The 14,652-nt window shown below is 26.9% G+C and overlaps 1 protein-coding gene and 1 long non-coding RNA gene across 2 annotated transcripts; both read left to right on the forward strand.

The window, feature by feature from the left end:
* The first annotated feature begins 1,724 nt into the window (after positions 1 to 1,724).
* On the forward strand, positions 1,725 to 2,581 carry LOC149057964 (uncharacterized). The gene is made up of 2 exons (XR_016190540.1): positions 1,725 to 1,851; positions 2,128 to 2,581. It is a non-coding gene; the product is annotated as an uncharacterized LOC149057964 (long non-coding RNA).
* A 7,701-nt stretch (positions 2,582 to 10,282) lies between these two features.
* Positions 10,283 to 13,848, forward strand: LOC107167838 (uncharacterized). The gene is made up of 5 exons (XM_089221620.1): positions 10,283 to 11,006; positions 11,645 to 11,696; positions 12,726 to 12,825; positions 13,454 to 13,612; positions 13,687 to 13,848. Exons 1-5 carry the CDS (start codon positions 10,283 to 10,285, stop codon positions 13,759 to 13,761), a joined length of 1,110 nt encoding a protein of 369 aa, XP_089077746.1. The 3' UTR covers positions 13,762 to 13,848.
* Positions 13,849 to 14,652: the final 804 nt, after the last annotated feature.

A 14,652-nucleotide genomic window follows, 5' to 3' on the forward strand; every position in this document is an offset into this window, starting at 1 on the left:
GTTCCAAATATTTCAAATTTTTTTCAATGTTGGTTGGATCAGGACCAAGTGCTTCATTTAGGTTGTCATAAATTTGGAGATTGAATCGGATGTCCGTGTAGATTCAGCAGTAGGAAATAATGTGTTTGACTATGATTATTTCTCCACGTGTGAGACATTGGTTAGGTTCCATTCTGGTCATTAGGTGTTTGTAGGTCAGCCATATGTGTCTTATTCGGAGTCGGCTTATGATAACTTCTTATCGCCTGGATAGTGTGAAGGTTGGCCATGGGAGGATGGTTGGTTTTATTTTATTAAGTTTGGTGTGAGTGTTTTGACTACCAGTATCAATGATTCAGGATATGCGTGTAGTGGACTGTTTTATGCCATGAAATGAGCTCATAGAAAGATGGCGTGAGTCAGAGGAAGATATTGCCAATTAATATTATTATTGTTACTTCAAACTATTTATCAATCAAGAACAATAGAAAATCAATCATTTTTTTTCGCGTTTCCGCATCAGGCTCAATCTTTCAAATGGCTCCTTTATCGATAGTCTCTCAAGTTTCAACAACACTGTAAGTCAATATAATATCACACTATCACAACACACTTAATTATAGTGTTAATTGCCCTTCAACAGCATTTCAAAACACATACTTCTCTATTCTTCACAATATTTCTAAATCTCTTATTTTCATTTCCTTTCAGATTATTATAGTATTTTAGTTTGTAGTTAATTTTAAAACGAAATTTCTTTCGAAAACAAAACCCGTGTCAAGGGTTGAATTTTAAGACGGCAAGCTTTCATTTAATTTTTGTGAACAAACAACAAGCATGATGGTTTTAAATTAAAGTAATGACAGAGCTGTGTGTGTTATTATACGTACAAATACTGTACACAGACAGTGGATAAAATATAATAATACATTTAATAAATACACATTTATTTTTAAAACGGCACATTGAATATACAACATAATATGTTCGAGTAAATTCAAATTGCCTCTGTCGTGGCTCACAATGATGAGGAATAAATATGAATAAGTTAATTAGTATGATATTACTATTTACACTTAAATAATGGTGATATTTGAAGCGTTCCAATACCGAATACAAAAGAGATTCGATACAGTATGATGCATTTAATTAAACGAATATTACCTATATCCTAAAATATCAAGTAGGTACGAAAATGACTCGATATCAAACAGATAGGTCATTAAATCTCATAACAAGACTACATGCATACTGCTTAGATATATAATTTAATTTTAATAAATACCCATAAATATTTTTTTTCGTAATATATGTTATCTACAACAATAAATAACGCAATTCGATAAATCATACGGATGATAACATTCAAAAAACTGATAAAAGATGATTACTGATGAGTATGCTCATATTATGCTGCTATGGTTTTGTCTCATATATGCGTTTTTCAATCATTTGTACGGTGATAGGCGACGCCCATAATATTATATCATTTTCACAACGGAATAATAACAAGACTTATAAAATAATGTTTTTAAACTAATGGCCATAATATGTGCCAATATTATTTTGATCTGTAAAAAAAATTCTTTTGGCAGTATAATACTATAATATTATTCCATTGAAATATAATATTTTAAATATTACTTATTGTTTCAATAATATTAGGTGATTAATCGCTATTACAAAATATGCATATAAATATGTTAATAGGTATGCTGTATAATAATCAACTTAATCTATCCTATGTTTAAATCATTTTATCATATTTTAATTAATCATATTCGTATATGAAAAGTTTAAGGTACTTAATAATTTTAGTTTCCAACTGAAGTTCAGCAAAAGGATTAAAGTGTATGCTATAAGTAAAAGTAGGTAAGTAATTTACATGGAAATACGGATTTATATATTATTATATGCACTAATGTAGTACTTTGGGACATTAATATTTAATACACGTATTATGTAAATATTATAAAATGAAAATATCATCATAATAAAATGATTTTTGTTCATTACTTTATTATTAACAAAATATATAATATTATATAATGCGTATGCACAATTTACAATTTTATCATTTTGGTCCCCATGTAAATATTATTCATATTGGTAATTATATTATTTTTTCTTGTTGGTTTTCCATCGTAGGTACATGCAAATGTTTGTCCGAAAACAAACATTTAGGGCCATTCGTATCAATGGAGGTGACAAAATATTCGATCATAAGCTGAGTTATTAACGAAAAAATACCTTTTTTCCGTGGAATCGAGAACCAGGAAGGGGACTGCTGTTAGCATTGATCCCCTCTTGCTACCATCGTTTATTGCACAACAAACAAAAACAATTACAATTATTTAGTTGTACAATAACTGCGCTCAAGCTCGCCAGCCTCTAGGTTGTGTCCAACCAACGATACAATACCTAATTATATTGCTATTTTAATATAAGTAATAATAAACGCGCACGTGATTATGACGTGCAAAATTAAGCCCAACCATACCCGATGTCCCTATATACCTATGCTTATATATACTATACAACTGTACTAGGTATATGCTAAACAGATAATACATATTATATTATGTGAATATAATGTTAACAATTATTGTTATAATATTATTATCGTACTTACCTAATCACTCATTAATCACGTTCATCACTCGGTTAAACGCCAACACCTGCAGATCGCCATTCAATAGTATTTTTTCGCTAAAACAATTGCGTAGTATTGCCATCATTTTTCAATAATCATTTTATCTTAGTAAGCATTATATAGGTAAAATAGCCACCATAACTGAAAATTAATATTAAAACGCAAAATTCATTAATTACACAATTAATATTGCATTTCATGATACGAGAATATTGGTGATATAGCCGACGAGCTTTACTGAAGATTCGAATATGGCAATGTAAAAACTACAATATAAAAATTATATTAAGATATTTTAAGGCGCACATTTTTTGTTTTGCGAAATTTTTTTGATAGTTTTTTACAAATTAATCAACAATAATTACTATAGTATTGATGTAAATTTTATTCTAAATGTTCTTTTTCAATAATATTTATAAAAAACTCATAACTTAAAATTAAATTATACATATAATAGATAATCTCTTTGTTTATTATCTAATATTTATATTTATGTAATAAATGGATTAGTTTAAAAAAAAAAAAGAAAAATATATGATTTAATTTTTCAGCTATTACAGACTAAAGGTTTGATTTTATTTATTGTTTATTACATTTTTAAAACTATACCCTTTATAAATATGAAGCTGAAAACACGTTTTTTTACTTCGTTACTGCATTGGATGGTATTTAATTTGAATTCAATAATATATATATATAATATTATCATTGTATACGAAAAGCGATTTTGAGTGGAAACGGTTAGGTACTATTACTAGGTAGGTATTATCCTAATTATATTGCTATTATTTCAAAAAAAAAAAAAAAAAAATGTAGGTTACCCATAAAATAAATTCCAAATAAATTAAATTGGATTAATATATTATCAATTATGTACCCGGACTCACTTAGTCATTCATATTTCATAGTAGGTATATTATACAATTTAGAAATTAAGTATTATTACAAGTCATTACAAAAATATACTCTAGAAATTTTAAGTACCCACGAATAAAATTTTTAAATAACTGCAATAATATAACTAAAAGTGTTGTTCTTGGTTATTTAATATGTGATTTCATTCAAATTTGAACTGAAAAAAACTATAAAAACTGTGTTTGTATAGTTTTTAGATTTTTTTTGCCGCAGAATTAACTACTTACATGGAACCTTGTTTTAAATTTTCAATCTTTAGCTATTAAACTTAAATGTTTAATACATTTTTAACAATTAAATAATTTGTAAATTTTCAATTAAAATATATTTTGTAAAAAATTGAACTTAAAACGGTTATAAAAAAACGTGCCAATGTATTTTTAATATTTCCTATTTCCTATCAAACTAAAATCAATATACATTCATCGTTCCGCTTAGAATCTAAAACTATGAATGAAAATTCTTTTTGGCCCTATAACTTAATTTTTTTAGCTCATATTTTTCATCTCTACGGTTTTGTAAATATATTATAGTTTCTGGGAACTATTATTATCAAAGTCTATGAACACGTATGGTTCAACAAAATTAAGACTAATTAATAATTCTAATTGGTATGTTTATTTTAAATGTAATAAAATTTGATTAAATTGTGAAACGGAAAATCAAACTGCAAATTTGTTCGGAACATATTAACGATTTTCAAAATATTTTTGTTCACAAAACATGAAGTCAACACAAATAATCATGATTAATAAAAATGTCGTATTTTGCTATTTGTTATTTCTATCAACTTTTAATCTTTAATTCTCAATAATCTCACTAATTGCCTTAAGTACATTTCTGATTGTAATTATTTTAATGATAATATTTGGCTACCTAATTAAGTTCCTAAAAATAATTGCTATGCAGTCATATAATATTGACTTTAGTATAATTAAGCTATATGTATTAGGTATACGTTGATTATTATGGGCGTTATATGAAATTCATAATTAAAAAGACCACAACCGTTGTTTTCACAGTGTAACCTAACCGAGAGTCGATCCTTTGAACTACGTGAACCCATACGCCACGCCAACAACCCTTTGCAGTTCATCCCGGAAAATGTGTTCAACATATTATTACGTTATTGTCGATACAATGGCGTGACACGCGATCGTCAAGTTAACATTGTAATATAAATTATTAATAATTAACGACCGTCTTAATTATAATAACAATTAACAATAAACATATATTATATAATACAGGTAATGTTAATATTTCTTTGTCTCATTCACATATCATTTTGTTTTACCATATTATTTTATAATACATTTGCGGAATAAGATCGTGTGGGGTTAAATTAATGCTAATATATACGGTGAATTTCCATCAAGTTGATTGAAAGAAGAAAATAAATATATTTTTATTTATTAAGGAGTTATTCCTGAAATAGCGTTAAATAAAGCAATAGCTATAATAGTCATCAGTCATATTTATTGCACTCTAAAATAATTCAGTGCCGACAGTTGGGAAGTTGAAATAATTGCAAGCCATTTTTCAATGTTTAGTCAATCAAAAGCGTTAATAGCTGTCATTACCTATATTATTATACATTTATATATTTTTCTTTAAATAAATTATTTAACTTTTTTACCAAAACATTAAAATAAATTAAAATATATGAAATAATTGTAGTTCTAATCCCTGTGAGCAGTGGTGGATCCAGGGAGGGCGATCGCCCCGATCCCCCCCCCCACCGTTCTCTAAAAAAATGCATATCCATATAAAATTTATTGTGTATATAAATTATTAATTTTTGAAAACAGCCTCTATATTTACGTCTATGAAATACTACTGCCCACCCCGTTATTTTTGGCTGGATCCGCCCCTGCCTGTGAGTCTTATTAGTTATTACTTAACTAGAATTTCGATATAACCATTATTTCGTGAGATATCGCAATTCGCAATGGGTAAATCCTCAAGGGACAAAACCTAACCATGTATACAAGATTTATTATAACACGAGATAAACGTAATAAAATAAGTAACCACGCTCTGCTACCAGAAATGTACCTCGAGGTTCCTACGGGAAGCATATAAGCATACCATACATTGCAAGAGACCCACAGGAAATCGAGCGCTCTCATTGGCTAGCTGTATTACATTGTGATAACATTATGCAATTATCAATATTCAATGTTTTAAAATTATATGTTTTTTTTTTGAAACTATATTATTTTGAATATTTTTGATTTATTTAATAGAAAAGATTAAAAATATGATTTATCTAGTACAATTTAAACATGAAATTGTCAAAGAAGGCAATGTTAATATTATTTTAAGGTGTGATGCCAAATCTATGGAGATAAATGTAATAATTAATCACGCTACCAGAAATGTACCACAAGGTTCCTACGGGGATAGTGGTTGACCAAAGATGGTGGTATAAATATAATTAAAATATTATCCAGACACTATCTCAATAATAAATATCTTTAACATGACCTGCAAAAGGTGGGTGCCTAATTATACACATAGGTATACACTGATCTTTTTAATGCACCGTAATGCTACAACTATATAATATATAAACCAATGTAGATATAAATAACAATAAATAATAATAGCGTATAAACGGTGGGCGCTCAAATTAGAAAATAATTTAATAATAACTAATATTAAATTCTGAATACATATTATGTAAATACCTAATATTTATAACGTGATGGCTAACACAGATGTCAAATAATGTAAATACCGATACCGTCCGGTCATCCGCTTCACCACCTCATTTGTCTTAGAAAGTGGACCACTGGGGCTGAATTATAAGGATGATGATATACAAAGGTGTCGGGTCCTTGACCTCCAACTCCGCGTGATTAAAAATATTGCGTTAATGACTAGTTTCACTATCACAGCTTCGTGTACGCTTTGACATACATTACATATAATATTATATATATTATATTATTATACCCGACGTTTGACGGTACGGTTCTTCGAAAAGAGGAAAAGTTTTGTTTTTCAATACAATATCGCACCCAACCGCCGAAGAAAAGTAAACGTCTGTCGAATAGAGCAAATAAGATCAAGAATAATACATTATAATCAGTATACATGCGTGACGAGGAAGATCTCGCGCAATAGTGCCACGACCCAAGCGTCAAAGCCTGAGATCACAAATATCAATCAAAAGCCACTAAAAAAAAAAACAAACAATGTCCAAAAGCGACAAGGACGACGTTTCGTTTGATTATTCGATTTATTAATAATGCTCACAAATCTAATGTATTTATATGTTGAATTTTTTGATTTGTATTTAAAAATGAAAATCAATTAATCAAACACACAATTAGTAGCTGTGAATGCTCTCAAAATGGAAATTTAATATTAGTTGTTTAGATTTGAGTGTTACCGCTGGGTTGCTACTCACCTCACGCATTCACAACAACTGTAAATTCAGCCCATATGCTTATTGTAACCATTATTACAGATCGTATATATTCTAATAAATGTTAAAAAAAAAAAAAGTTGTTTAGATGAGCGACGATATAAGAGAGACATAGAGAATAATAATATAAACATTATATGTGTTAATAAAAAACGGTACCTTCAGTTCCTAAGACACAATTCAGTATTATATTAAAGAGAAAATATGTAAATAAATATGTAATAAATATTCTTGTACTCCTGAAAAATACAGTATAATCAAGTTGATGGTATATTATAAATTTTTGATTTATTACTTTGGCCTTTAAGCCTTAATTGTTAAATGTATATGCAGTTTGTTGTCAGATAGATACAACGTACACGTTAATATATAAACAAGAAATTATAACTATATTATTCTATGTTTATGTTCTATGTTATTATATGCTAATAATAATATACGAGTATATACAAGATATTATTACTATATTATTATATGTTATAATATGTTATTATATTATTAATATTTTAATGAATTTGCCAAGCAATTACTAATGCTATTTATTTATTTTAATATGGATTCGAAATTAAATATTAAACTTAAGTACTTTATCAATAAGCTATAATATTATACCTACCTACTGAATTAGTCGACTCGATCCATGATCATTTTATAAAGTAAACTTGAAGAGAAACAAACACGAGTTCTTAACAATATCTTTTATTGCACACAAAACTATTAATAAATAAGGTACGTAAGTTTTCTAATATTAATTTTAATGAGAATTGCTGTTTAGGACGACGTCTCGTTAAATTATTCGATTTATTAATAATGCTACCAATTCTAATGTATTTAGATGTTGAATTTTATAATTTGTATTTAAAAATGAGAATCAATAAATAAACAAATAATTAAACACACAATTAGCAGCTGTGAATGTTCCCAATATGGGAATTGAAAATTAGTTGCTTAGATGAGAATCAATATAAGAGCGACAGAGAGAACAATAATATAAACATTATGTGTTAGCAAGAAACAGATGCCTCCGGCTCCTAGATCACAATTCAGTATTACACTAAAGAGAAAATAAATAAATAAATATAAATATACCCTAAATATTTTTGTACTCCTGAAAGTTACTGTATAATCAAGTGGATGGTAAATTATAAAGTTTTAATTTATTAATTTATTACCTTGGCCTTTGAGCCTTAACTGTAAAATTTATATGCATTTTATTATCGGATAGGTACAACCTACACGTTAATATATGTATAAACAAGCAATTATACCTAACTATATTATTCTATGTTTATGTTATATGTTATTATACAATTAATATTTTAATGAATTTACCAACAAATTATTAATACTATTGATTTATTTTAATATGGATTCAAATATAAATATTAAACTTAAGTACATTATTAATAGTATAGCTACCTACTGAATTAGTTGACTCGATTCATGAACATTTTGAAAAGTAAATTTGAAGAGAAACAAACACGAGTTTCTTATTAACAATATCTTTAATTTCATACAGAACTGTTCATAAATCGGTAAGGCAGTAAGTTTTCTAATAATAATTATAATGAGGATTGCTGTTTATCACATACCATAAATGCTGTAAAGGCACTATAATAGCGACGAGTTAGCACGATAACGCGCATCTTTAATTATTTTAAGTTGGTGGATATTTCCGTAGTTATCATCCAGAAATTCTTTGATTACAAGAAGTTTTACTTAAAAAATATATGGTAGAATTTTCATTATAACCATTTCAAATTGTAAATATGTGCTTATTTATTTTCGATATTTTTAATTGCCATAATTAAACTATTAACTTTGTAATAAACTATTGTTCCGAAATATTTTTTTAAATTTTTATTTTTATTGAACTATTATGCATAATTTTAATCTAATTTATTAAAAAAAAAAAATAATAATAATAAAACTAAACACTTTCGAACATTTTAAATTTCTGAAATTAGTTTAAATATATTTAAAATTTCATGGTATTTCGAAAATTATAATTTTAATACAATTGGAATGACTTAATATGGATTCAAAATTAAATATTAAACTTAAGTACATTATCAATAAGCCATAATATTATAGCTACCTATTGAAATTAGTTGACTCGATTCGTGAACATTTTGAAAAGTAAACTCGAAGAGATACAAACACGAGTTCTTATTAACAATATCTTTAATTTCATATAGAACTGTTAAAAAATAAGGTACGTAAGTTTTCTTATATTAATTAATATGATGATTGATGTTAAATGTTTATCACATACTATAAAGGCTGTAAAGGCACTATAACATTGTACAATTACATAATTATTACATACTAGGTTGAGTTTATAAATTACACGAATTCAAAATACTGAGTAGAAATAGAAATTCATTAGATTCAATTATAATATAAGAAAAATTATACTTTAGCAAGGTGCCCATATTCATAAGGTCAACTACTGCCTTTTGATTTTTCCCACTACCCAATTTGGGTCCTACTATATGTTAGAATAAGCCATAAACCTAACCATATTATTATTCCTACCAGTAGCGGATCTGAAGATCATTTGAGGCGGGGGCGAATTGGTATCATAGATTGATAGGTAGTAACAAAGACGTAGCCGAATACACATTTCCAATTTTCATATTAAAAAAAATACCTTTTTTTGTATCATTTATTCATGAGTTTAATGTTAAAGTTATTAGTTATGACTTATGAATTTCATATTTTTTTTTATCATACGGTGCTATAGTTTAAGTAAAAAAAATTCCCTAGGGAGAGGTAATCGCCACGTCACCTCCCCTCAAATCCGCCACTGCTTCCTACTATAATAAATCTTATTCTATTTTATTTTTCTAAGAATTGTTCAAACATGACAACAAATATTTTCCTAACTAATTTTTTTTCAAATATTTTTAATTTGTTGTTATCCGCATTTGAGTCTGTATAAGTTTCGGGTCCATAGCACAATACCAGCTTCATAAGAGTTTTATATAACTTCATCTTTGTGGCTTTCGATCACAACTTTGTCACTTTGACCTAAAGAGTGAGATATCGAGATATCGGCAAAGTATACGCGATTGCTAGACATAATTCTTCTGTTAATTTTTTCGGACGTTTTAAAATTTTCATTTTTATTGAACAAGCATACATAATTTTAATCTAATTTATTAAAAAAAAAAAAATGATAATAATAAACACTTTCGAACATTTTAAATGTTTTAAATTAATCACAAAATAACATAATTTCTTTTATTAATATTGCTATTATATATATTTTTTACAGATAAAACCTTTCTTATCCAATGAATACGCTAAAAGAGGCAGAAGTAGTTATTAACTTGAAACTATTTAAACGGTGTCATTTCTACCAGATTTTTGATCCTAATGAAAGAGAGATTTTCGGATTGAAGCTTCACCAGATTTATTATACTGTGGGAGTTGGGATAGTACAGTTTTTTCTTATTCACGGATGTTTGGGATTATTTTTCGTGAATGAAGATGTCGACAAAATTGACTATTATATGACTGTTTTTTTGATAATAAGTTTGCAAATAGGCTGTTTAAGGATGATTTCATACATCTATAACGCGAAAAAAATATCAGCTGTATTAAACGTTACGCGATTTGATTTGTTCAGAAGTAAACAGTGTAATGATTATAAACATATTCTTTACAGTGATTGTAATAAATTAAGGATATTTACAAACTGTTATACAATGATCTCATTAGTGATCTTAATACAATGGTTATTTATCCCAATTGTGATGAATTTGTCAACAAAATCAGAAAATTCAAATGCTCGTTTACAGAATGTCATGAACTTAAATTATTCTACATCAACGGCTACTTACAATCAGTATTATGTTATATTTTACTTAATGGAAAATTTAACTTCAACCATTGCAGTGTACTGTTACATTATGACAGACTTGTTATTTATATCATTTAGTACAGCTATAATATCTCAACAGAATGTCCTCATTCAGGCGCTTAAGAACTTTGGACACGATGACAATCCTAAAACAAGTTAGTCTCTCGTAAAATGTTTTTAAATTCAAACATTAAATATTACCATCGTTTAGTTTGAATCAGTGGGTGTTAGATTAAAAAGCGTACCACACAAAATTAGCTGCCACATCATAGTGGGACATCGGTATCATCCTCAATCCCATATATCATAAAAAATCACACCAAAACAATATTAAATGTTTTTACAGATATATGTATCATAAAATACAAGATAATACACTTATTTATAAATTACTAACGAAGCAACGACTGATAACTGAATAATTTCATGATTCTTTGTCAGAACTTAAAAGTAGCACTGCTGTAGTACATGAAACTGTCATGAACTGACATATTGATTTTTTATTGTGTTTTATTAAACAATTTCATCAATATTTTAGTAATTTATTCATTTTTTGCAAGTATGTACAAGGCAAAAATAAAGTTATTATTATAATATAGGTATCAGAAATACTGACAATTTTGTAAATAATTTGTAAATATTGCGTTCCCATTATTCGGATTCCATTGAATTTAAAAAGCTGGTAACTACGCTCAAAAACAAAGAGAAAAAGGGCTCTAATCTCTCCCACCCACCTCTCAAATCAAACACTGATTATAACTAGGTAGTTTATTGTTGTATAATCTGATTACAGATCGTCTTGAAGATTTTAAGGCAATATTACATGATCAATTGCAACTTAATATGTAAGTATATTTGTATACATTGTCGTATTGTATACATTTTATATATACAATATACCTACATATTACATAATTATGTTGTTCTTATGGGAAAAAAATAAGAAAACGATAATGGTTTTTATCTTCGTACCGTGTAAATTTTGACTCAAATACTTTTTTTTTTTATAGATTTATATTTTTTAGTAGTTGTGTGTATGTGAATCAAGACGTCAAACCAAGGCTGGGCAAGTTGACTAATTATGTTAACTCGTTTAGTTAAGTTAATCCTGAAAAATTTAAGTTCAGTTAACAGTTAAATTTTAACAGTTAAAAGTTAAAAGTTAATTTGAAACAAAAAATAACTTAACTTATTAAAAAATAATATCATACATTTTTATATAACATAATAGTGGAAGTCTTAGTCTTTTAAAAAATATAATACGTAATTGTATTAATTTATAATTATAATAGGTAATATTAGTAAGTTATACTTACATTCGTCAATCAATTTTAAAATCAAACAAAACAAATAGATTATTGCAATGTATTTTATTTAATGACAAGTTTTCCAAAATAATGGCTTAACTTAAATTTTTTTTTTGTTGATTCCCACTAAATTTGTAAACTGTGATTATTAAATTTGTATTTGGGTTATTTAAATAAATTAAACACATAATTATTGGATACAGTTATATTTATAATGTTTATAATGTCAATACCTATTGACATTTCAAATATAAAAATAACGCTAAACACTCATATTATATGATATAATGTTGATAATATTTCATCACTACCACATATATATTATAAATAAGTTTTAAAAATCAAAATATGATTTTAAATCTATGAAATTTATAATATGAAAAATAAGTTACTTAACCTGTTTAGTTAGAAGTTGCTTGAAAAAAAAAGAAACTCGTTATGTTAAAAGTAACTTAACTTTAACTTTTTAACTTGTTAAAGCCCAGCCTTGCGATAAACCCGATAACATAAACGTCATAAACTAAATACTCAAACTGTTGAATGATTTAATTATGTTTTCTTTTTTAGGAAAATAAAATCATTTTTTTCGGTTGTGAAATATGTCGTGTTAATGACAGTTTTATACGACTCATCTTCTATCATAATATCGACGTACCGGTTCATCACGGTATGATAATTTGTAAAATATTTACCATAATATTAAACTTATTAAACACTACAGATAATATTCATGTGTCCAAAATCAAAACTTTTTTCGATAAAATATATAATATTAGAGCCATTTTGTAAATATTAGTGACCGAGACGAAATCGAAGACGATGACTGACAGAAAAAAAAAGTAAATTGTTATATAGGTGCCACATATTTTACTTATTGAGCTAACGTATACGGATTGTGTATTAAGTTTTATTATTGATAGAAAAATAAAATCATAACATTATCTATTGCAAAATTTGTAGCCACATGTTTTCGTGCACCCAAAATGTATTCTTAGGCCAAAGGCATAGTGTTTATATACGCAAATACTATACCTTCGTTATGTATCCAATTGATTAATCATTGAAAACGTATTTAAACTTCTGATCTACGTTGTATTATGATTAAAGTTATATTTGAAAATGGAACCGGATATGATCCTCACTTTTTTCAAGCTGGGATCAACCATTTTATATATTTGTATGGAGTTATTTATATATACATATTTATTTGACAACATGAACGTAAAGGTAAATGAAATAAAGATACTAATTGTTGACGTATAATGACTTGGTTTAATAATACTTTTTTCATACAGAGAGAATTGATAAATTTTAGTTTATACTCTTGCAATTGGACCCAGACGGATTTGAAATTTAAAAAATTGGTATTATTGGCTATGCGGATGAATGATGCTAATAATTTTGTGATAAAAGCTTCTCCGAAAAAGATAATCAACCTTCAAGTTTTCGCTAGTGTACAACATAGTTTTGTTTATAATAATTAAAAACCATCGTTTGATAACAATAACTAAATGTCATTCAATTTCAGATAATGTCTATGTCATACAACATTGTCTCCGTTATGCTCAAAACAACGAATACGAAAAATACAATTTCAGAGTAGATATTATACTTAAACTTAGTGAAAACTGTATTACACTTGCACTCAGTGTCGGCCTGGAATCTAAAGGGCCAATGAGGCAATTTTTCTCTCAAAAATACCCCTTTAACTTCTTTGTTAACAGCTTTCACTGTAGTAAAAAATGTTCAAAATGTTAACAATATCTATATTTATACAATATATAATTGTAACCACAAAATGTGATATGCATAAAAATTAATTAAATAACTTAACACAACTAGATTGCTGTATTGTTCAATTTATGTTAGTAGTTCTTTTAATAAATTTGATGAGTTAGCCATATTGTCAATCAATTTTTCTCGGTCGATTTCTATATCTTTTTCTACAGCCATCATCATTAACGGACCCAAATTTTCTTGTTTTATAATTGATGGTAATTTTGTTTTTATAATCTTTAGTTTTGAAAAAACTCTCTCGCACGAATCTTGTGTACGAGTAGATGGTAAAATTAATACAAATTTGTAAACTATAAATAAATTACAAAATAGATTTGATTTAAATTATAATTCTTGAATTATTACAAAAGCACAATAAATACAATTTCTGCATTTATTACAATCAGGTTTTTTGTTACTTGTGTACTTCATTTTACCTCTCATCAGTATCATTAGATGATTCAGTTTGAGTATTTGTATTATTTTTGTAATTTAAATCACTAGAAGATAAATCTAGTAAGACATTTTTAAATTGAGAAGCAAATTGTTTTAGCTCCAAGCATATTACTTGTCTGTCTACTCCTGCCAATTCACAAATAGTTTTTAAAGCATCACCACAGAATATATGAAATATTTATATAATATAATATATTTAAATATATATATATATAATATATTATTTCATATATTCTGTGGTATAGATGACTGTGGTTTATCT

The sequence above is a fragment of the Diuraphis noxia genome, unplaced genomic scaffold (assembly GCF_037042655.1).
Source record: "Diuraphis noxia isolate RWA-SAM2 unplaced genomic scaffold, SU_Dnox_SAM2 contig0002, whole genome shotgun sequence".
Lineage (NCBI taxonomy): Eukaryota > Metazoa > Arthropoda > Insecta > Hemiptera > Aphididae > Diuraphis > Diuraphis noxia.

Excerpts from the sequence above, each read along its gene's own strand:
- LOC107167838 (XM_089221620.1), top strand. The coding sequence starts at position 10,283 with ATGAATACGCTAAAAGAGGCAGAAGTAGTTATTAACTTGAAACTATTT. Across the intron at positions 11,697-12,725 it reads GATCAATTGCAACTTAATAT|GAAAATAAAATCATTTTTTT; the intron begins GTAAGTATATTT and ends TTTCTTTTTTAG. Across the intron at positions 13,613-13,686 it reads ACCTTCAAGTTTTCGCTAGT|ATAATGTCTATGTCATACAA; the intron begins GTACAACATAGT and ends ATTCAATTTCAG.